The 21,501-nt window shown below is 37.2% G+C and overlaps 4 protein-coding genes across 8 annotated transcripts in view; 2 read left to right on the top strand and 2 right to left on the bottom strand.

Annotated features, from left to right (window-relative positions):
* Positions 1-11,626, top strand: part of LOC145938475 (uncharacterized) — a 92,039-nt gene extending 80,413 nt beyond the window's left edge. For 2 of the 3 annotated variants that reach the window (XM_083042149.1, XM_083042148.1), the window contains 7 exons: positions 608-1,078; positions 3,268-3,671; positions 4,790-5,290; positions 5,414-5,762; positions 6,028-6,866; positions 7,086-7,255; positions 7,661-11,111. In XM_083042149.1, coding sequence (XP_082898275.1) covers positions 608-1,078; positions 3,268-3,671; positions 4,790-5,290; positions 5,414-5,762; positions 6,028-6,866; positions 7,086-7,255; positions 7,661-7,902 — 2,976 coding nt within the window. In that variant the 3' untranslated portion in view covers positions 7,903-11,111. Of the gene's footprint in view, positions 1-607; positions 1,079-3,267; positions 3,672-4,789; positions 5,291-5,413; positions 5,763-6,027; positions 6,867-7,085; positions 7,256-7,660; positions 11,112-11,497 lie in introns of those variants that run through there. The other variant, XR_014425715.1, reaches the window with a different exon arrangement.
* Positions 11,599-12,880, bottom strand: LOC145938480 (CXXC motif containing zinc binding protein). Of its 2 annotated transcripts, none has more exons than XM_083042155.1 (3): positions 12,740-12,880; positions 12,417-12,612; positions 11,599-12,324 (listed from the first exon to the last, which is right to left on the bottom strand). In XM_083042155.1, the coding sequence occupies exon 3, from the start codon at positions 12,299-12,301 to the stop codon at positions 11,816-11,818; it is 486 nt and encodes a 161-aa protein (XP_082898281.1). In that variant the 5' UTR covers positions 12,302-12,324; positions 12,417-12,612; positions 12,740-12,880; the 3' UTR covers positions 11,599-11,815. The 2 variants fall into 2 exon arrangements, with proteins under 2 accessions (XP_082898281.1, XP_082898282.1); XM_083042156.1 differs by lacking the exon at positions 12,740-12,880 and adding an exon at positions 12,673-12,736.
* Positions 12,881-12,991: 111 nt separating this feature from the next.
* Positions 12,992-18,919, top strand: LOC145938473 (BOS complex subunit NOMO3). 2 transcript variants are annotated; one of them, XM_083042143.1, is made up of 14 exons: positions 12,992-13,149; positions 13,234-13,333; positions 13,805-13,933; positions 14,146-14,312; positions 14,394-14,547; positions 14,675-15,080; positions 15,161-15,437; positions 15,577-15,758; positions 16,025-16,472; positions 16,572-16,764; positions 16,850-16,995; positions 17,072-17,195; positions 17,277-17,639; positions 17,740-18,919. In XM_083042143.1, exons 1-14 carry the CDS (start codon positions 12,992-12,994, stop codon positions 18,451-18,453), a joined length of 3,561 nt encoding a protein of 1,186 aa, XP_082898269.1. In that variant the 3' UTR covers positions 18,454-18,919. The 2 variants fall into 2 exon arrangements, with proteins under 2 accessions (XP_082898269.1, XP_082898267.1); XM_083042141.1 differs by having other exon boundaries at positions 16,007-16,472.
* A 99-nt stretch (positions 18,920-19,018) lies between these two features.
* Positions 19,019-20,530, bottom strand: Obp11 (odorant binding protein 11). The gene is made up of 6 exons (XM_083042157.1): positions 20,302-20,530; positions 20,065-20,155; positions 19,767-19,858; positions 19,587-19,689; positions 19,231-19,295; positions 19,019-19,118 (listed from the first exon to the last, which is right to left on the bottom strand). The coding sequence occupies exons 1-6, from the start codon at positions 20,377-20,379 to the stop codon at positions 19,101-19,103; spliced, it is 447 nt and encodes a 148-aa protein (XP_082898283.1). The 5' UTR covers positions 20,380-20,530; the 3' UTR covers positions 19,019-19,100.
* Between the last annotated feature and the right edge of the window lie 971 nt (positions 20,531-21,501).

Raw genomic sequence — 21,501 nt, 5'->3', positions numbered from 1 at the left:
ATAAATTCTCCTTTTACTGTACATCGTCCGTACATTTTCCGAATTATTATTATTGTATGCGGACCTTCTCTACAAGTTTTTGACACTTGGTAACTTTAAATTTATAATATTAATTAATAAGATTATTTTAATAATATATATTTAATATAATATAATTTACAATTGATATAATATAAATATAATAATACTATAATAATATAATATAATAATTAATATATTATACGGTACAGTTATATTAATAAGATATAAATATAAATACTAACTGATTTATAAAGAATAATTTATTGGATTTATATTTTTTGGATCAATATTTTTATTCTAAATTTTTTAATTTAAATATCGGCAAGTTTTATCAAATCTCAATATTTTGAATAAATATAAAATTTATCGGTATATATAATAAAAATATACGATCTCACACACACAATATTATTATCCAAAAATATCCGCAAAATATAGAAAAGTGATCAACATTTTTTCATATATTATAGATATACATAAATACGAGCTAAAAGATTTTTTTTTACTGAAAACATATTTTATTCGACAAATGAACAAAAAAAAATCAAACTCGCGATTCACAGAAAAATTTTAATCTTCTTCGCAGGTACACCCGATAGACTCACCGACGAAGAACGTGGACGGTATCAGGTTGCACGGGGGCGGCTACGGGGCGACCGTGACCACTTCATCCGGCAGCACTTCCGGTGGTACCGCCGGAAGCGTGAATCTCTCTTCGCCGGAGAGCGCGTACTCGACTGGCTACTCGACTGACGGCACCTCACCTGGCACCAGTTTCCCGCCCGAGTATTACATCAACATCAGGACTGGCACCCACTACTTCCAGAGCAGCGGAAGCGGTGGTGCGAACACCACCGCCGCCGCCGCCATCACCGCCGCCAATAACAATAACAATAACAAGGCCCGGGTGAAGAGACTTCCGGACGACGTCAGGAATCTGTCGCCGGGCGCATCGGGAAATGGAAGAGTCGAAGACAAGGAGCAGTCATCCACGAGCACGACGAACATGACCAGGGAGAACGGTCAGCCGGAAGTACGAACGAGCACGCCGCACAAAGTAAGTGCATTGTCCATAAGTTATACAGAGTTACATAACAGAGGCCTGAGTTGATAATAGAGTTAGAACTGAGTGATAGCATTTCGCGAGCAGAAATATTAATTTACAAATAAATTCTGATATGTAAATTTAGCTCTGTAACTTTTCTTTTATTTATAAAAAAGAAAAATTAATTATACTTATTTTCGTTATTACAAATATATATTTCTTCATTAGAGGATAAGTTTTTCTTTGATATAATTATAATATATACAATGATTTTCTCTATTCTCTCTCTCTTGGAACATTATAAAATTTTTTAAAAATATATATATATTTAATATATTTTAAAATATTTTATTAATTATTTGTCTCATTTGTGCATCAAATAACTGTCTCTTAACAAGTCTTGTCTCAAGTATATCAATTTTAAGAGAGAAATGCAAAGTATTCCTGAGAGTTAAAAAAATTTTTTTAAATTGACTTATTGACTGATAAAATTTCAATTCAAGTCTTGATTATGGAACACTATAGAGAAGTACTATCGTAAAGTTTCCAGGTGCCTCGTTATATAAGATGTATTCACACAAGATGTGCTCTTCTCCGTCAAGCACTACGCGCTACTTCCTTTCAGCCTCCTTCAAATAGTTTATAGGTTGAAAGTAAATGCGCTTCTCGAGTTCGTCGCGCGAGATTACCGCGTCGTTTCGCTCAAACACACACCCCCGCGAGGTGTCGAGGGTGCGTTTGTTCGCTAAAGACGGAGTCTTTGAGGCCGCGAGAGTTCAACGACATCCGGCCTCTTTCGCCAACCGGGAAGTATACATTTTGGAATAGCGTTTATCGTCGCAGTACATACATATACTAGGTGCGAGACAGGTAGACAACAACAACAGCAGCAAGGCTTATGAATTCCTTTCTGTGAATTTAACGCGAAGCGCGAGCTTGTCTGAGAGACGAACAACGGATGACCCCATCTCTCTCCTTTCATGGAGCACGTACTGCAATTTGTCAGAGGAAGATATTTATTAGTCGCATTGTCGTATTCCTCCGGAAGGAAACGCGGCCGCGAACAGTGGTGAGAAATTCTGGGAACGTCGCCTTTTTCTTCAGGATTCTCGTTCTCTCTCGCCGACGAGTCACGCGACTCGAGAAAGGACGATGCATTATTGTCGTTCAGAAACGTGCGTCAGGATATCGGGAGTTAATGGTCTCGGCGGGAGTGAAAAATGAATCCTTCCTCCTCTCCTCCTCAGGAGCTGTGATCGATTGCGCGTTGCACCCTCGTTTTTCGGTTCACAATGGAGAGAGAAACGATCGAGTTTGCGATCTAGATTGACGGCAGAGGCGAGAATACGCGAACAGGGTGACAAATATAAAGGCGCGACTTTAAACAGAGGTTTTGCATGAATGAATTTGCGAACGTTCTTTTACGAAGACCGACGAGGGAGTAACTTCCTCTCCCCAAGTGAAGACTTGTATACTTTAGCGAAGAAAAGTCTACTATAAACTCGCTCCTTTCACTATCTCCGCTTTAATTCGAAATGCAATTTAAATTAAATGCGCCCAGATGGTTTTTCTCATGTCAACTATCGATTCCCGCAATGTGGTTTTTTCTTCTTCTTTCCTTCTTTTTTTTAATCAACCATTTTAACTTCGTTGTCTCTGTAACAATCTGCATATAAAACATACATTATCTCATTAAATTGAAATTACAACCAACGATGATTTCACTAACGTAAGTCAATTTTAACTCTTCTATCAATGAACAGGTACCTAAAGCAAATTTAAAAGCAAGTTTAAAATGTAAAAAAATTTAAAGCAAGATTAAAAATGTATCGGAATTTTCTTCGCGTCCAAAATAAAATACAAAAGATCTTTGTACTCGAAGATTTCCTAAAATATAACGAGAAAAAATGTTTCATACCCAGTAGCTGCTATAAAGAAATTGTCATAATGCAATGTGTCGAAAACAGTTCGGTATCCACATTAAATGAAAAGGTAAAAAATTATGCATTAACAGAGTAAGGATTGAACACAATTTTAAAAACTTATTTTTGGTCTCTCTGTCTCCCCCTCTTTCACATCATAATAATTGTCATAAATAAAAAGTTAGATCAACCAGGATCATGAAGCCTATAAAATGCGAAAGCTTTAGCTCCCTTCATTCTATCGCTCTTTCTAAATATCAACTTGTATCGATTCGACAGAATACGGAAACGAATCATAGTCAGAGGCAGCAACAGCAGACGCAGCAACCGAGGCAGCAAGGGAGTTTGCATCGTAGGACGGAGTCCTATTCGGCTGACTCATCAAGAAACAACCTGCCCGTACCATCGTCGATACCGCCGCCGTTGGTCTCGCCCCCGGTACAATCACCCCGCGAACGTTCCCGTATCCGGACGAATCCGTGGCTGTCGGCCAACTCGTCTGGCTCCAGCACGAACGGCCTGAAGTCGCGACACGCCCAGGACGAGAGCAGCAGCAGCTCCGGATTGAAGCTCACGGAGTCATCCGGCAGCGCCAGCGATGTCAACCTGAACCTGAACAACAGCAGGGAGTCTCAGGGCAAGAGGGAGCATCGTCAGGAGAGCCTCAGCGCAGGCAGAAGTCCGTAAGTGTGATGTTTTTTTTCTCTTACATCTTACAAGTATAAAGTGATGTATAATCAGTAATTATCTATTTCTGAAAAAGTAACTAGGATGTTAGATATCGATTAAATTAGAAAATAATTATTACGACAATTAGATATTCGGATGAGATAATCTGTTTTATTTCCTTAGAAATAAAAATGAGCATAATTATCTATTTCTGAAAAAGTAATTAAAATATTATATATCGATTAAATTAGAAAATAATTAATTTCGACATTTATTTAGATGATTAGATGAGAGAATTTGTTCATTAGAATAGAATAGAAGTGCAAAGATGAAAAATGATTAAATAAGAAAAATAAAACACATGAAGAAAATAAAAATTTGATACGTTTCTATAGCTGTATGACTCGGAATCAATCCGATTTTTCATAGGAGAAACTTGTAATTGCACAAGTTGCCAGTTGTGAAAAGCCAGAGTTCGTAGGTCGTCTATCTTTTTCCAAATCCATTGGCTTTTCTAGTTTGCCATTTCGAAGAAGGGACGATGTATTTGAAGAGAAAGTTAGCGATTAGAAAAGTTGGCGAAACTCTAGAAAAAAACATCATGAAACCAGCTTATATTCGCCGATCTGGCGCACAATCGCGAGAATAAAGGGTGGATTTTCTCTTTCAAATATATACGCATATATATACTTATGCCAAATTTAATTTTTAATTCGCAATTAACCTAGGCGCGGATTACATATTACGCGTGATGTCATCGATCGATAATTCCTCTTTCGCAATATGATCATTAACTGTTAGCAAATTGCGTGCGTGTTTTATTAAAATTGTACATTTCCAACTTACACACTCGCTTAAAATCGCATTACACGTATCATTACATATTCTGTATGGAAATAAATATCACGCGATTGCATAAATTATCGGCACGTATCATCATTGCATTGATTATGATCTGTTCATTAATACACCGAGAGAGATTGCTAAATAAAATTGTTTCATGTATACAAGATAAAATTTGAATTATTAAAATGACTTTTAAACTTCATCTCTATGAATGAAAAAATTCAATCTTTACATATACAAGGAAGTAGTCAGTTCAAATGAAAGTCTTACGATGTATCTCGCGCAGGATCAATCAAAACTGGAGGATCACATCGGGTATGGAGCTCCGACCCAAGATCCCTTTATCCTTGCAACGACGAACCAGCAGCAGCAGCTCCTCGGCATCCTCGGTGACGCGTAGCGCGCGCTCGTCCGAGGACGACATTACGCTGAACGAGATGATGGGCAAGTTCGACGAGAGCTACGTGTACGAGAAGGAAACGGACATCCTGTCGGACAGCGACCCGACCGACTGCGAGGATTACATCGACTCGCTATCGGACATCGACACCGGCCAGGATGGCGGCGACGAGAACGATCCGTTCGAGAACGACGACGAGCTCGATTACATCGACAACGGCTCGTTTCTCGACCTGGACAACCTGGAGTGCGGCGGTGGCGCCGGTCATTTTCCCAACACCGGACACTGTACCTACTTCGCCTTCACGAGCGAACTGAACAGGCGCGGCACCAGGCTCCACGAATCTATTCTCAAGCGCAGGAACAAGGACGAGATCGGCTCTCAGAGGTGAGCTCCTTGAAAGTTTCCTCCCAAATCGACCAAGATCGATTTCTTTCTTCTTCCTGTCGTCTTCCATTCGCCGAACGATACTTGGATCACGTCATTTATCTCTGTTTACGTTATTGTCAGGAATGTGAATGCGAGAGCCAGCGCGAAGAGACAGAGCGCGCGGCACAAGAAGACGGATGATAAACAGAGCGAGAAACGCAAGAAGAGGATATCGCAGCGTCGCAAGCCTGCTCTGGATAGATGTGACGACGAGACGGCGAATCTGAATCGCGTGCTGGTGGAGAGGATGCTGCTGAAGAACTCGGGTTTCAATCAGGGCAGCAGAAGCGTGGGCGGCACGCCGATGTGCCTGCGACGCAAGAAGCACGACGTCAACAAGAATCTCTCGCCGATGAGGCTGAACGACAATTCGTCAGTTGTCAGACCCTCTGTGATCGAGAATGAGATCGTGAAGAGGCGATCGAACTCGGTAAGATCCAAATTCAACTCGTGTCATATATATATTCTCGTCTCACATATATGTATATATTCTCGTCTCTTTTAGTTAAGAAATCTTAATTTATTAGAGTTTTCTGTTTTTACTTATTTCAAACTCCTGGAATGATGCCTTATTTCACTCTTCTATCAATGAATGAGTATCCAGATACCTATTCATTGATGAAAAGGTGAAAAATTAAGCATTGACAAAAGAGAGTTAAGGTCTTAGATTATATTATATCTTGTTTCTCTTCAAGGTGAGCTACGTAAACGGCAACATAGTACGGCGCCACGTAGCCGGCAATACGTACATGACTACATTCGCGTCGGAGATCGCGCTGATCGAGGCGGATAAGGAAGCCGATCGCAAATATCGCGAGCTCATCCTGGAGGCGGAGAACATCCTCGTGAGCATGCAGAAGCACCAGAACCCGTCGTCCCTGTGCATACCGTCGCCATCGCGCAAACTGCACAACGGCCTCGCGAACAAGCGCGTCGAGCTTATCAAGAACACGGAACTGAACATCGAGCTGGCGCTGTCCAAGAGCCGCAATTCCCAGCCGGAACTGCAAAGCGGTAGCATTCGGGATCTGGAGCACACTAGTCCGAAGCGGCAATTCACCCAGCCGTGTTCGCCAATCCATCGATTCATGGAGAGAAATGGAGGTTCGCCGAGCGGAACCTTCGCGCCAAAGGAACCTTCTCCGCCCGCCTTCCGACAACACGAACTGTCCAAGTGTCCGGATTCGCCGGTGATGCTGCGCAGGACGACGCCCCAGAGCTCGCCCAGCAGAAGTCTGATGCATCACCAAATGCATCGGGTGCGCAATGGTGATCCAGAATCCAAGGAATACGGCAATAGATCGCCTCGGCTCGCTTTGAACTGTAACGGCGGACCGAGGCTGGACGTGATGGATATGAAGAACTTCCATGGGGATAAGATGCACGCGAATGCGATGAACTCTTCTCTCGCCGGAGGTAGAAAAGAGTTTCGCGCCGCGAGAGAATCAATGAAAGAGGAAGGTGTAACGTCCAGCTCGTCGGATTCCGAGGAGAAGTGTGACGTGAGACGAAGGGCTCCGTTGATGACCTTCAGGTTCGATGAACTCTCAAACGGTTTCCGGACTGCAGTTTAATGGAAAATATTTCATTTTTAATTTAAAGAAATTTATCTGAAGAGATTGCTTTCTTCTTTATTTTATCGTTAAATTCTTATTAATTTATGTTTTATATATAAAAAAAAATAATTTAAGATACTGAAGTATATTGATTGCACGTAATTATCGATTATTTGCAACAGAGAAATGCCTTGCAGGTCAATCGACATGGGCCCCATCAAAGAAGGTTCTTCTTATTGTCCGCAAAGCGAACCAGTGAAAAGGAAGGTGTACGCCGGAAGCGCAACATATGGCAGAATACAAAAGACACTGGGCGAGCATATTATGCTGAGAAACTCTGACGGCGATACAGCGACTGATGATACTGGTAAATGTTTCTCTTACATCCACTTCTTTCGTAACACTCGAAGAAATACTTCATTCTGTTTTTATATTAATTATAATTATTATTGTTATGTATTATTCGATGATATATCAGATATAACACGTAATTCGTTCAATTCGATTTGATTAAAAAAAACAATAATTAGAAACATTGCGTTCTATTAGAATCAGATGAAAACTATCTCCAATTTTATCTTCTCTTATTTTATTTCAAAAAGACGAGGGGTTGCTTAAGATCTGTGATTTTTATTATAGTATTTTTCAACTTTTAAAATTACGTGTTGAGTATCTCACTTAGAGCTAAATAGAGTATATAAATTTAATCGACCTCTCACAACTGGAAGCTATTCCTCTATGGATATTATAAAATGATTTCGTGCACGCATAGATGACTCGAGAAGATCTCTGAAGGAGAAGATGGCGCAGCTGCGACAGGAACGACTGGCGGCCGAGGCAAACGCGAACAATGTCCAGGATAGCCAGTACTTCCAGCATCAGCTGTCTCAGCTACGACGGCAGATGCTGATGCAGACTATAGAGGGTCTGAAGCGCAGTCTCGAGGATCAATCGGCCACCCTGAAGCAAACTTGTCTGGAGCCGACGAGCCTGTTGACCGACGAGCTGCCCTGAAACCGGTCTATCATCACGCGCGATCATGACTGAGGAATTTACGACATTTCGCTTTACTCCTTGCTTCTCGAAGAGAAGGTGGACACCTGACAGGATCGAAATCACGAGTTTGTCCTGTCTTTGGCGGCGAGAATCCGCGATTGGTTGGTCGAGCCAGGACGAGTATTGATCAAATGCGGCGTTTTCTCCATGCGCACTGAATACCGAATTATTACAATGACGCGATCCTCGAGCTCGACGATACCCTGGTCGGCTGAGTGCGGGTGCGCACAATTAAATCTCTATTTTTCTGTCCGTCTACATGATGTGTATGTATGAGAGAGAGGGAGAGAGAGAAAGGAAAAAAGAATGAGTCGGCGAAATTGAGAATGTCGTGTATCCTCGCTGGGCATTGTTCCACTCTGTTGTTCGTTTCACGCCAGTAATTAATATTACTTCTTTTAATTTGCAACTTCGTGCAGATAGGCCGACTTTCGGTTGACGCTTTAGATTAGCTTTCGCTAGCTCGACTCTCATCGTTCGATCTTCATCGTCGTAGTGTGCTCGCTCTGAAATTTTCTAAAATGATGAGAAATTCTTACGGATTGTCAAATACATTAGATTTGTTCTGAAACGCTAATGTGGAGAGAATTTTATTAATAAATAATTAATATATTACTAAATAATCATATAATAGTAATTAATATTATTACCGCTATATTAATATTACTATAATTGACATTTTTTTAAATAAATAACGCGAAATGCAATATATTAGTAATGTTATTATGAAATTTGTACAATAGCTATAAAAGGAAAGGAAAAAAAAGAATAGCATGTACTAATTCGAAACTGCACTAGGCTCTGACAGGCTCCTCATTAGCGTTCTAGGATTGAGCTTACACTATTTAACATCTAACGGGCCTATTCACGGGTGTCTGTCTTTGACATGCTTTAGAAGAACAAAGAAACATAGTGAAAAATCGTAAAAAAAAAAACGTCAAAAGTAAGTCATGTGAACGAATAATATATCAGTATAAAAGAAAAAGCGCATAGATATTTAGTATGTTCATCTAACCGATTTAGAGAATCACGGATTTAACTAAAACATTAGTAGCGGATAGGCACAATTTAAAAACTTATATAATCCATTTAGACATTAGGGGAAAATGATACATGCCCAACGAATATGGCCCAATCGCAGTCGGAAAAGGGTAGCATTGATTGACATAGTGACTTGTTTGATTGATTATTTGAGCCTCATCGAGAAAAATGAATCCCTCAAATATAGACTCGTTAAGTAAAATACGCATCATATCACCTCTATGATGGATATAATTCATTTTTATTAATATTTCATAAAGATAGACAAAAATGGAGGCTCAAATGGTTAAATTAAATAAACAAGCCGGAAAAAGCGATAAACATACAAAACAATAAAATAACTTATGATCGGAGACTAAAATTCAACATGTTGCAGATGAAAATGTGAATCAAGGCTTCCCTTCCACGACGCTCTCGTTTCTTTCAACTTAATTGGACATAATTATGCAAGAAGCAATCTTAAGAGGAGGTTTTTCCATCGTACATATATAATATATTATACCAGTGATATACGTATACGTAGTAAAAAGTTATTGCGTTTCTCCTTCAAGCATGATTGTGTCTAATTCTTCAACTGTAAACGTCATCTTATTTTCACACAAGAGAACGAAGATAATCGTTTCTCATCGCAAAAGAGATATCATAACTAAGCTTACACATATTACTCATAATGTTCCTATTTCTATGCGATATTCGTATTCCTCGGAAGCGAGATTTTCTCCAGTGAATGATCATATACATTTGTCTCTGAATAGAAGTAACCATCCCTCAGATTAGTATACCAAAGACGATAGCTTAGCTAGATAGTAGATTAGAATCGTTTAACCGATCAAAAAAAAGCACGCAGCGATGCATATTCGTAATATTAGAAGGTCATGGTTAAAGCGTTTTTAGGACCTGGATTTGCTATTAGGATAATTGTTCGAGTTATGTCAAGCGGATTACAAAAATCTTCCATATGAGAGCCAGAGTCAAATATTTCAGCATTCCAGCATTCGCAAAAAATTTATATATCTATACATTGTTTTTTTTTTCTTTTTTTAAAGTTTTGTTTTTAAGCGACTCTCAAACGATTGATCTTAGTTTTAAACAAGCGAAGAATATATTATTTATTTTAATGCAATGTTTTAAGTTTGTTTTTATTTATTCGTTGAATTTCGTTGAATTGTGCTTTCGGAATTTTAGACTCTGGTTGGACGTCGTCGATATTTTCGGTCATAAGTGATATTTTTATTGTGAGAATAGACTGATAGTGTTATCAATTGTTAGATTAAAAAAAATTTTTTAGCGGTTACTTATACATGTGATTTATATGTTAAAGATTCTCCGAGAAACGACGGATATTGTAAGACGCGCGCGCAATATATTTATTTGTGTTAGATGTTAGGAAGCGTAGTAAATGATGAAAGCATTAGACAAGTATAGTGGCAGTAGCATTAGTGCATTAGGCAATCGTCGAGTAAACGAAGTCTCACACACATTGTTTCTCCTCCCCATTTCTTCTGAATTGCGATTTGTAATTTATTTTTGATGATTTCCATTCGAAGATCGTGATTTTACGTTGTTTTATATAGCTTATTATGAAGACAGAATTGCGGGAGTTGCTTCGAACGAAAGTCTTAACGCGATAGACTTAACTATCGTTAAGAGGGAAAAGTTGTTCGAGAGTTTTATACGTGACAAAAAAAAAAGAAACTGTATATAAAGAGAAAACATAATTTTTAACCAAGTAATACTTTACTTTTGTAATTTTAAGACGAATTTTAATATATCGTGTTGTCATAAGTTCGATGAGTTTCATGCGGTCGTATCGACATTCCAAGAATGCAGTTTGCGTTTGATGCTGGAAGAGGCAGTTATTGTCTGGATCGATCTGTGAAAATCGGTAAAAATCACGCACGGTTCCCGAAAAGATTGCCCTTGCTATAAAAAAGTGACACACTTGGTCATTCGATTATTTATTACGCAGGGTATATATGTAACATGCAAGAACACATATTAAGAACGTGCTTGGAGGAAAAGTGGAATTATTGTTGGCAAACAACATCTCTTGTGTACTAAGCCATTTATGAAATAAAATGGTTTTTTTTTATATGATTATGAATAAATTATATTATGTCGTTGGATTGGTTGATTTCTACTTTTACTCTTTACCTCGATAAAAGAGAGAATGAAAGATATTTTCATCGTTACGTATCAGTACATATTTTCTGCATATAAAAAGAAAAAATATTTCAAGTTATAAAAAGAACTTTACATATTCTACTCAAAAAAAGCAGTAATTCCTACAATATATATTGCAAGCTATGCTTATTTATATATGCATGTTAATTAACTTGCGTCTATTTCATATAAATGTGCACACTTAGTGATATGCTTAGATTCACATACGTACAGCAGCATGAACAGGATACAATTTTCTATAGAATTGGTATAACAAAATTATTATCTATTATACGATTGATAGAGTTCGATTTAAATTATTTTTCTGACATTGATTTATTAATTACAGGCGCAGATACACACAAAGAGGCCTATTGATGGAAGTTGCAAATATGGACTCTACATAGCCCAAGATTGACACAATTCAATTAAAATCTCACGAGATTATAATTTTATATCAATATATTTTATACATTATACAACATTTATATATAATTTTAATTATATATGCATAATAAATGCTAAAGAAGCGTGAAAATCGTAATTTTAATATGTATTTTTACATATTTACACCCAATAGTTATCGCCTTATTTCATTGAGTAAAGAGAAAGCAATTCTTTTAGGCAATTGAAATGCGTATCTGTTGTATATTCGAAACCTATGTATCTATTTAATTCTCTCAAACTTGTGCTTGATCTCATATATTCCAACAGGTTGCATAATCTTGTCGCAGTAGTCCTCCCATTCACCTTCACTCAGGTCTATCTCGTCAAACTCCTTACCTCCTGTGGCCTTGGCCACCCATCCCTCTCTCGCGGAGAAGTCGGTGGGTTCTATTCCTCGGCAGTCGAATATGACAATCATCTTAAACTGTCCCTGATCGTTCTCGGTGAAAGACCCTATGGAGTCTTCTAGTATCGTCATGGAGTTCTCTCGCGAGCAGAGCTTGCATTTGCTCACAAAGTGATTGACACTGCTGCCACGGACTGCCGAGCGTACTGGGTCGTCCAAGGAGACGTAGTTCCACTTGTCCGATGTCTCTCCGCAGTTGCAGCAAGTGAACTTCAGGCACCATCTGAATTCATACCCGGATGGCCTCAGCTCCTCGATGTTGTCCAGTCTACACGTAATCTGTAGTGCTATTTTCACCATTATGACTGTAGAAGGTCTACTCTCTGAAATCGTAAATAAATATTATACCAATCAATTAATTATTGTAGAACCAAATATGTTTTTTCACAGCTCAGAATTTTTTTTTTTTACTTACAGATCTAAAGATTTTTGGTTAAATTGAAATATCAGTTCCTATGAAACGTCATATTGCTTGTAGATATCATTGGCACGATTATAAATCAAGTTGTGTGTTTCGAGGATTATATGATTATCAAGAGTAAAGTGTAAACAAAGAGACTTATTCCAGGAGGATAGGTTTTCCCAAGAGTTTCAGTCTTCAATCTCTGAAACTGTGAATTATCTGTTACAAGATACATTTCAAGTATCGAACGAGATATTTAAATATTTACAGATAAACAGATCTACAATAATTTCATCTAACTCGATAAGACGAATCGAGCATCTGTAAAAGAGCACCTTAAAAAAGTCAGCTGTTCCTGTTCTGGAAAAATTACACCTGCGCGTTGTAACCTAGCTGATATCGCGTGTTCGTTGGTTAATTACAGAGGCATTATTACATTATTATTATTATATTATCAGGTGGTTTTTGACTCGAATCACTTAAATTAAATTACAGAGATCACTTCGTCATAACCGCGGACGAAGACAGGTGAGAGGTCTTGATGACAGATGGAGTCTTCGATGTCTGTCCTTTGACCTCGTAAGCAGATGCAGCAGCTGATCGGCATGATTTCGAATTGTCGAAATTTTATTTTCCTCCTCCTCGCTTCTTCGGCGACGTTATCTGTCGCCCAGGATATTCTAGGATGCGGCGGTTTTCTGAAGAGTCACGCAGACATCGACTTCACGAAGGTGCACGTGAGATTGTGAGTATTCACTTTTTGCTTCTTGTTAGAGGTTATCCTGATACGACCGGTTGGATGATGAGATTTATGAGATAAATTCGTCAGGTACACGAAGACTGGCAGTCTGAAGGATCAGACCGAGTGCGCTCCTAATACCGGTTATTACTTTCTACCCCTGTACGATAAGGGTGAATACACCTTGAAGGTAAGTTGAAAAGATGCACCATCATCTGTTGCACAACATCATTGATTAAACATTTTCCATTCGATACTTATATACTGAATTATAATTATACATTATATAGTATATTATATTAATTAACACATATAATTATATATATACAATACATTATAATATAATATATACAATAATATTATACTAAAATATATACTATATATTATAAATATATTAATATTGTATATACTATAACAATTTATTATTTATTAAAGAGAAGGAGAATAATTGTTGTAGTATAACTATAGTGTAAATTTGACTCAATACAATTATATACAATTATAATATTAAAAATTTCTTTTGCCCTGAACATAAGAGAGACGGATTGTAATATTGTGGAAGAATACAATATTGTTATCTTAAAAATTGATTAATATTATCCAGAATTTATAGAATACTATAAAAGAGATTTTTAAAAAATTGTCTATCTTAATTCATTAGGTAGATCCTCCTAGAGGCTGGAGTTTTGAGCCTACGGAAGTGACGTTGAATGTAGACGGTGTTACAGATGACTGCAGTCAAGGGAAAGATATTAACTTTACATTTAAAGGATTTGGTATTACAGGACGTGTAAGTAACTACTTTAATACTTTTATCATAATTTTGTCATTAATATGAGAAGAGAGAATATATCTGAAAAACCAAACATATTATGTTAATCTTTTGATAAATAATTTAAGAAGAATTCTTATTTGATTTCTATATTTGATAATAACTTAATCTATCAAAAATTAAATATGAAAAAGTAATTTGATTAATATGAATTGTTTTATACATTTTAGGTAATTAGTTTAGGTACTGACTCTGGTCCTAAGGATGTTACCATCTCCTTATACGAAGGCAGCGATAAACATGTTCCTATTAGATCAACAGTAACAGTGGAAGGTGGCATATTTTACTTTACTCCCATTCAACCTGGAAAGTACATACTCGTTGCATCTCATCCCACGTAAGTGTATAATGCTACGCATGATAAATTTATTCCAAGTCAAAGAATACCGAAACTAAGAATATTGATTATTTTTATCAGCTGGATAATAAAGAAGAGTAAAGTTGAAGTGATTGTACAAGAGGGAAACACAGAACTCGCGGATGGTAGCCTGGTGATATCTGGATACGACGTCAGTGGCAAAGTCAGCAGTGAAAATGATCCAGTGGCTGGTGTATCCTTCATCCTTTCTGGCGTAAGATTTGTCTTATTTTCTTTATCAGAATTATTTAGCAGTTTATATATTTTCAAATTTAAATCCTAAGATGTGTTTCATCGATAAGAATTATATGAATGATTATCTTTTTCCCCTTTTCCCATAGAACGGTGTCGCGGAGAAGTGTGAGACTACCCCGATAGCTCGAGATGTCGAATCCGAGAAGTTCCTTTGTCACGTGACTTCGGACAATAGTGGTAGATTTATATTTCCCAGTTTGTCACCTGGCGATTATAAGCTTGTACCGCACTACGCCGGCGCCCAAACGAAATTCGACGTTCAGCCGCCGGAATTGTCTTTCAAAGTTGGTCACAACAGCATGATCCTCGCCCAAGATTTTAAGGTAACCGGCTTCACGGTCGGCGGCCTGGTTCGTAGCTCCACAAATGGCGATCCTCTGTCCGGAGCGAAGATATTCTTGTCGCAAAAAGAGATCGCAGTAACGGATAAAAATGGAAAATATGTATTGGATAATATGAAAGCTGGCCAGTATACGCTCAGAGCGGAGTCTGGTACGTGACATTTTTTCTTGCCGATATTTTTTAAAGCTAAATGACTCGTTGAAATTATATCGACAAATTATTTATTCCAGCAAATGTACAGTTTAGCGAGAAGACGGTTAAAATCTCGCCGACCTCGCCCGAACTTCCGGTGCTGGTACCCTCGGCGTACAAAGTTTCCGGAAAAGTAACTCTTTCTGCGAAGGGGACTTTGCACTTTCGCAAACTGTCCGTTCAGAATACCGCAGCTACGTTCTACAAAGAGCTCAACACCGACGAGAAAACGGGAGAGTATTCTGTGTATCTTGCACCGGATAAATATCAGCTGAGCGTAATTGTGAGCACGGAAGAGAAGACTAAGGGCTTGCAGTGAGTAAAAATAAATTAGGATATAACAAATGTGTTTATAAAATGAATTATATATAATATAAATGATATAATAATAATAATATAGTATAATATATATAATATAATATAAATAAAAAAAAGTTTCATTATCTTTTCTCAGATTCTATCCACTGCAACAAACGATTGATGTGACATCTCAACCAATTACTCATGTCAATTTTTTGCAATTAAAGGCCACGTTAACGGGGACGGTAAATTGTTTGCCACGGACAGATTGCAGTCAAGCTTCCGTCACATTAAAAATACTAGATGGAGTTACGATAAAGACGGTGCAAGCTAAAGGTAAACCGAAAATCTTCTCTAATTAGCAGAGAATTTTTTTCAACAGTATAATATAATTGGAGCTGCAATAACAAATATGGTTTTTTGTAAAGTAATAACCTGTTCGATTTTATAAATCGAATTTGTTTTGCAATAAGTTTAACAATTAAGCTTAGCAATAGCTTGTGGTTTCAAGTAATTAATATCGTATTTGTTATTGCAGTAACATCTTTTTATTTCGATATGATGCTACCTTCTTGCTTGTAAAGTCGTTTTCCAATATGCAGATGGTCAATATCAGTTTACGGACGTGTTACCCGGCCACTACGAAATTTTGATCGACAACGACGTGTTTTGCTGGGAAAGTCCCAGTTACAGGATCTCGATAACGTCGGAACGGGCGGAAGTGCCGCCGTTCAAGCAAACCGGCTTCTCCATCACTTTCATATCTTCTCACGACACCGCCGTGGAATATTCCGAACCAAATAACACGAAACTGATCACTTTACCCTTGAGCAAAGGCAGTACGAGGCATTGTGTGCCTAAATCTGGTGCGTACACTTTCGTCCCAAAAGGTTGCCATGTGTACAAGCAGTCTTCCTACATTTGGGACACGAGCAATCCCTCTCCGATTTTATTGAATTCCGCTGAACATACTCACAGAGGCAATATTATATGCACGAGCGCGCAAAATAATCTCAAAGTAAAAATTGAAGACACAAGCGACAGCATCACGTAAGTAGCCCGGCATTTATTTCGATAAATCGTCTTCAGATATCTTTTTCTACTTAATTATACTTTATATCTTTATTACATTAATTCATTTTTGGATAGGATCGGTCCACTGAAGCCAATAAAAAAAGACAACGTATACAAATACGAATTTGAGTTTAAGGCGAAAACGGATAACACGTACACTATCACTCCACTATCTGACATTTTGTTATTTAATCCACCGTCCTTAAAAGTCTTTGGCGTGGATGATTGTCATAATGACATTGCAAGTTTTGTCGGTGATCTAGGAAAGGTAAAAGAAAATAATTATATATATATATATATATATATATATATAATAATAAATAACTATATATATGAAATATTAAAATATTCAGATTATAGTCGGAAAAACATCTCCACCATTGGAAGGTGTAACAATTCAAATATTTGGAAAAGATAAGGAGTCTCCGATTCACACATTAGTTACACAGAAGGATGGTACTTACAGCATTGGTCCTTTGGATGGAAAAATCGAATATAGGTATATATCAAGAGAGTAATTTTATTTTTCTATTATTATCATCAATAAATTATATATAATAAATGCCTAATATTAGTGTCACAGCTGAAAAAGAAGGTTTTGTGATCACTGGACCTGATGCTAAGGGAGTGTTTTTAGCGCACAAATTGGCTGAGATTATCGTGCAAGTTTCTGATCATGCTGACAGCTCTTCGTTGCAGGTATTTTCGAAAACTATCCAAATAAAAATAGAAAATAGAAAAAAATACAACTAACATCATACTTATATCACACTTATATAGGGTGTGCTCCTTTCTTTGTCTGGCGGTCAAAGTTATCGCAAGAACAGTATAACCGGCGAGGATGGAAAGTTCATATTTAATTCGCTATCTCCGGGCGAGTACTATCTTCGACCTATGATGAAGGAATATCGCTTCGATCCGCCATCGAAGATGATCAACGTCGTGGAGGGAGCAACCGTTAAAGTCAATCTTTTCGGTAATCGAGTCGCGTATAGCGCTTATGGTTCCGTAACATCCTTGAATGGGGAGCCGGAAGTCGGTCTGTTAGTCGAGGTTCAGGGTCAAGGAAACTGTTCCAATCTCCAAGAGGAGGCTACGACCGAGGAGAGCGGCAACTTTAGAATCCGCGGTCTCCAACCCACGGTGACTAATTCATTTATTTACATTTATCTAATGGATGTCTTAAATTATTTGATGAACATTGTATAATAATTTATTTACGTAATAATCTATGTATTTCCAGTGCACCTACGCCTTCCGTTTGAAGTTGAACGTAGAAAGTAACGCGCATATACAGCGCACGAGTCCCACTTCTCAGCTGGTGCAGCCGATTGAGGAAGACATTCATGGCCTACGACTGATCGCTTTCCATCCGATCTCGCGTACGGACGTCTCGGTCCACGTCAAGTCCGCCCAGTCGGAACACTATCGCACGATTAAGGTAAAGTTGTGTCGAGAGGACGCTCCGGACTCGCCGGTGCACATCTCGAAACTGGACGTGCAACAATCCGCCGGTAAGAACACCAATAATTACAACGCCGGTTTCCTGGTGCACTTCCCGCCGTTGCAAGCTGATGGCAGAAAATACTTCGTGCAACTGGAATCCTCGCTATCGCAAGCCGTGCACAAGTATCGAACCATTCCGGTCTACTTTGAAGCGAACTCGTCGTTCAAGTACGTCAAGCTGACGTTCAACGCGGAGCGGAAGGTCGATCAAAGCGAGATGAGTCAGACGTCGGTGGTTGCACTGCCGTTCATTATGCTAGTTGGATTGGCGTTTGTTAATCGTGAAAAACTGTGGACTTGGTTGAACGCGCTGCTAGAGAGACGTTCCAAGCCTGTGCCGAGTTCCAGAACACCCGTTCAGGCTATTCCCATCGATCCCAGAGCGGACGATATCATAGTCGAACAAATAATGAACATTAACAAGAGGAAGGCGAAGCCGCGAAAGACATAAGTCGCGTTGGCTTCGTCATCAGCTCAATCTTTCGCATATTGAGTCATTTTTTTATGATCTCAAAAAAAGGAAATATCAAAGATGAAGATCCTTCATCTCATTCATGTTTCATACACCTATTCTAACTATCAGAAGTTTGTTTGTCACTTGTCAATATTTGTCATGACGATTGTGTGTGTGTGTGCGCATTATGGGAAAAAAGATTATTTCGATACTTGATATATTTAAAACTACTAGTATTTATATACGTAGACAGGCGATGTTATATGATCAAAGATAAACAGTAATATTTTAATGTAAACACTGACATTAAAATGCAAGCATTACTCACGAAAATAATCACATCGTCAGAGATACGTAAAAATTGTTAGCATCGTTAAGTGTTATATAAATATATGTATATACAAAGATTGCTATTGTACAATATCTATGAAATTGTTATTAAACGTTCCTACTTTAATTCTTACTTAAATGGAACGAATAATTTTTATTCGATTCTTACTCTTTTTTAAGCAAGCATTTTACTTTATCTTACAAATTAATGTAAGAACGAGGAATAGAGGAATAGATTTTTCAGTACTTTATTTTGTTAAACTTACGGATAATATACTCTGGGTTCTCTTACTCCTATTTACATTTAGCAATATTTAGATGACAAAGTACGCCTGAAAAGAAGTGCAGTGAGATATAGCAATAGTAAAAATTATTGTATACCACATATTTAACATTTTATACATGCAACTATATAATATATTCATCTTGCATTTTTTTACGTACCACAGGATTCGCGTTATACATGCATTTGTTGAAGTTGAGAGCTATGTTACACTTGTCGTCACCAGCTAAAAATCACAACGATCATGTAAGACATTAATTTTAATCACTCAAATGATGAAGCTGCATTATTATTTAAATCATTTTTATTTAATGCAGTTTTATATATATGTATATATATTTTTTGTGGTTTGCACAAATTATATATATATATATATATATATATATATATATATATATATATAACTGCATTAAATAATAATGATCTAAATAAATAATTTATATATATATAATTTTTTTTTTGTGGTTTGTATCACATTAATATGAACGTTTTTGTCTCGATAAATAATGATACTTGCTTATATCGCGACATTGGTCGATCATTTCTTGTGCAATGTGCCTGTATGCAGCCGGCATCATTTTGTTCAAGAGCTTAAAATTGATCTTGCCATCCTTCTTCATCTAAAACGTAAAAAAGCAAAGTTTCTATCATTCAATCTGTATTATTATGTTTATGCTTTGTAAGAAATTTGTTTTACCACTCCCCCTTTTTCCATGACGCACTTCATGTAACATGCCAAAGTCTTATCGTCTGATAGAAAGTTACCTAACTCTGCACCTTCTAGCATTTCTGCGATTTAAAAACAATTAAAATTATTAATATTAGATTATTATCAGGTGATCTAATGTAAATTAGGTATATAAAATAATAAATTAGATATAAGAAGAAGAGATGAAAAACAAATCATTTTCTTGACAACTGTTAAATTATTATTTCTCTTATCAACGAATACTGAGTAAGATTATTTGTTAATTAAATATATTTTCAGAATTCACCTTCCGTCGCGCCAGTTTCACTGGTGCACTTCTTTCGCAGACCTCCAGCCAATTTTCTCAACTCTTCGTGAACCGTAGTCCAATCTATGTTCTATAAAAATATTATTTATTTTTATAAATTTTTTAATTTAATTAATTTTTTAAAATTTATTAATTTTTATTATTTTTAGCGATCGACTTGAAGATCTCTCACAAGTTTAAAACTCAAATTTGTCATTGAGGAAGACATTCACTCACATCGTCATTGGCATGAACCACGACGAGTTGTGTGACAATTAGAGAGGCACAGATAAGTATTAAATTTTCTTTTGCCATTTTATTTATTTATTTATTTTTTTATACTTCACGCACACGCGATTGATTCGTATTTGGCCAAAAATGTTCTCTCACTCGTCTAAAATTACTAAGTGCGCAGCTATGCAGGATCATCGAGAATTTATACGAAATCCACTTGGCACTAGGAGGGGAGATAATAATTGCCTGGCAAAAATATACCTCCCTAAAAATCAACTACAATCGGCCAATTGCGCGAATAACAAAGAAATTAACTAAGCATCGGATACATTCGGAGGGAATCAATTTTATAAACAATAAAATTTTATTTGCATTTAATTAATTGAAATTTGTCTTCTCTGAGAAAAAATATTTCAAACATGCAAATAAATTCTTAAAATTCTTTTTTTTCCATTCTTTTACAGAGAATTAGGAGCTCTACATAAAATAATTAGTATTCTTGATAGATTCTTTGAAATTTTTTGAAAAAATTTGAAAGTCGAAATTTTAAAAGAGGAAGAAGCTTGAGATAATTTAAAATACCAGGAAGAATTGTGCGATTATACTTTGTATAATGCTAGCCACAAGCGAGATGCGTGACGGTAAACATACGTATAATTGTAACTTATCCAACAAAGTCCCCAACGCTTCTTAAATAATTAACAATAATCTCTCTTGTTTATGGAGTCAGTAATTTCAGTGTTTCTCAAAATTACTGCGTCCTGACGTCCAGATCAGGATATACTATAATATCGCATTAAATTAAACGTTTGCCTTTTAATTACAGTCACAGAGGAGAGCAATCCTGTATGTTGTGTAACTTCGCGTTGTGCGAGATATCGTATGCAATATCTCGGTCTTACAAAATTTTATATCGCACAAGATTTTCGCGATTGACCAATCAAGGGCCATTAATGACTTATAAAAAAAATTTAATAACGATTCCTCTTTCTCCTTTGTGCAGCTAGTATCATCGGAAGGATCCCGCCCGTTCAGTGACGGAGCTTTTCTACTGGCTATGAACGCGCACAAGTCGCTATTTCTACACCGATCGTCAGAAGAGATTCGTTTGCGAATGAATGTTTCAAGTGTGTTATAGTTGTAGAGCTCTCCTTTCATTGCATTCGATCATCAAGTGTGACCTCAACCGACAATTGGAGCATT

The sequence above is a fragment of the Prenolepis imparis genome, unplaced genomic scaffold (genome assembly GCF_030444845.1).
Source record: "Prenolepis imparis isolate NDT839.2.m4 unplaced genomic scaffold, iyPreImpa1.0 SCAF_7, whole genome shotgun sequence".
Taxonomy (NCBI): domain Eukaryota; kingdom Metazoa; phylum Arthropoda; class Insecta; order Hymenoptera; family Formicidae; genus Prenolepis; species Prenolepis imparis.
Note: the sequence above shows the minus strand (reverse complement) of the source record. Positions and strands in the feature narration are given on the sequence as shown.

Coding starts and splice junctions, on each gene's coding strand:
- Obp11 (XM_083042157.1), bottom strand. CDS start 20,379: ATGGCAAAAGAAAATTTAATACTTATCTGTGCCTCTCTAATTGTCACA. Junction 19,859..20,064: donor TGAAACTGGCGCGACGGAAG/GTGAATTCTGAA, acceptor TTTAAATCGCAG/AAATGCTAGAAGGTGCAGAG. Junction 19,296..19,586: donor CGACCAATGTCGCGATATAA/GCAAGTATCATT, acceptor TGTGATTTTTAG/CTGGTGACGACAAGTGTAAC.
- LOC145938473 (XM_083042141.1), top strand. CDS start 12,992: ATGCAGCAGCTGATCGGCATGATTTCGAATTGTCGAAATTTTATTTTC. Junction 13,334..13,804: donor AGGGTGAATACACCTTGAAG/GTAAGTTGAAAA, acceptor TTAATTCATTAG/GTAGATCCTCCTAGAGGCTG. Junction 16,765..16,849: donor TTGTCGGTGATCTAGGAAAG/GTAAAAGAAAAT, acceptor TAAAATATTCAG/ATTATAGTCGGAAAAACATC.
- LOC145938480 (XM_083042155.1), bottom strand. CDS start 12,301: ATGGTGAAAATAGCACTACAGATTACGTGTAGACTGGACAACATCGAG.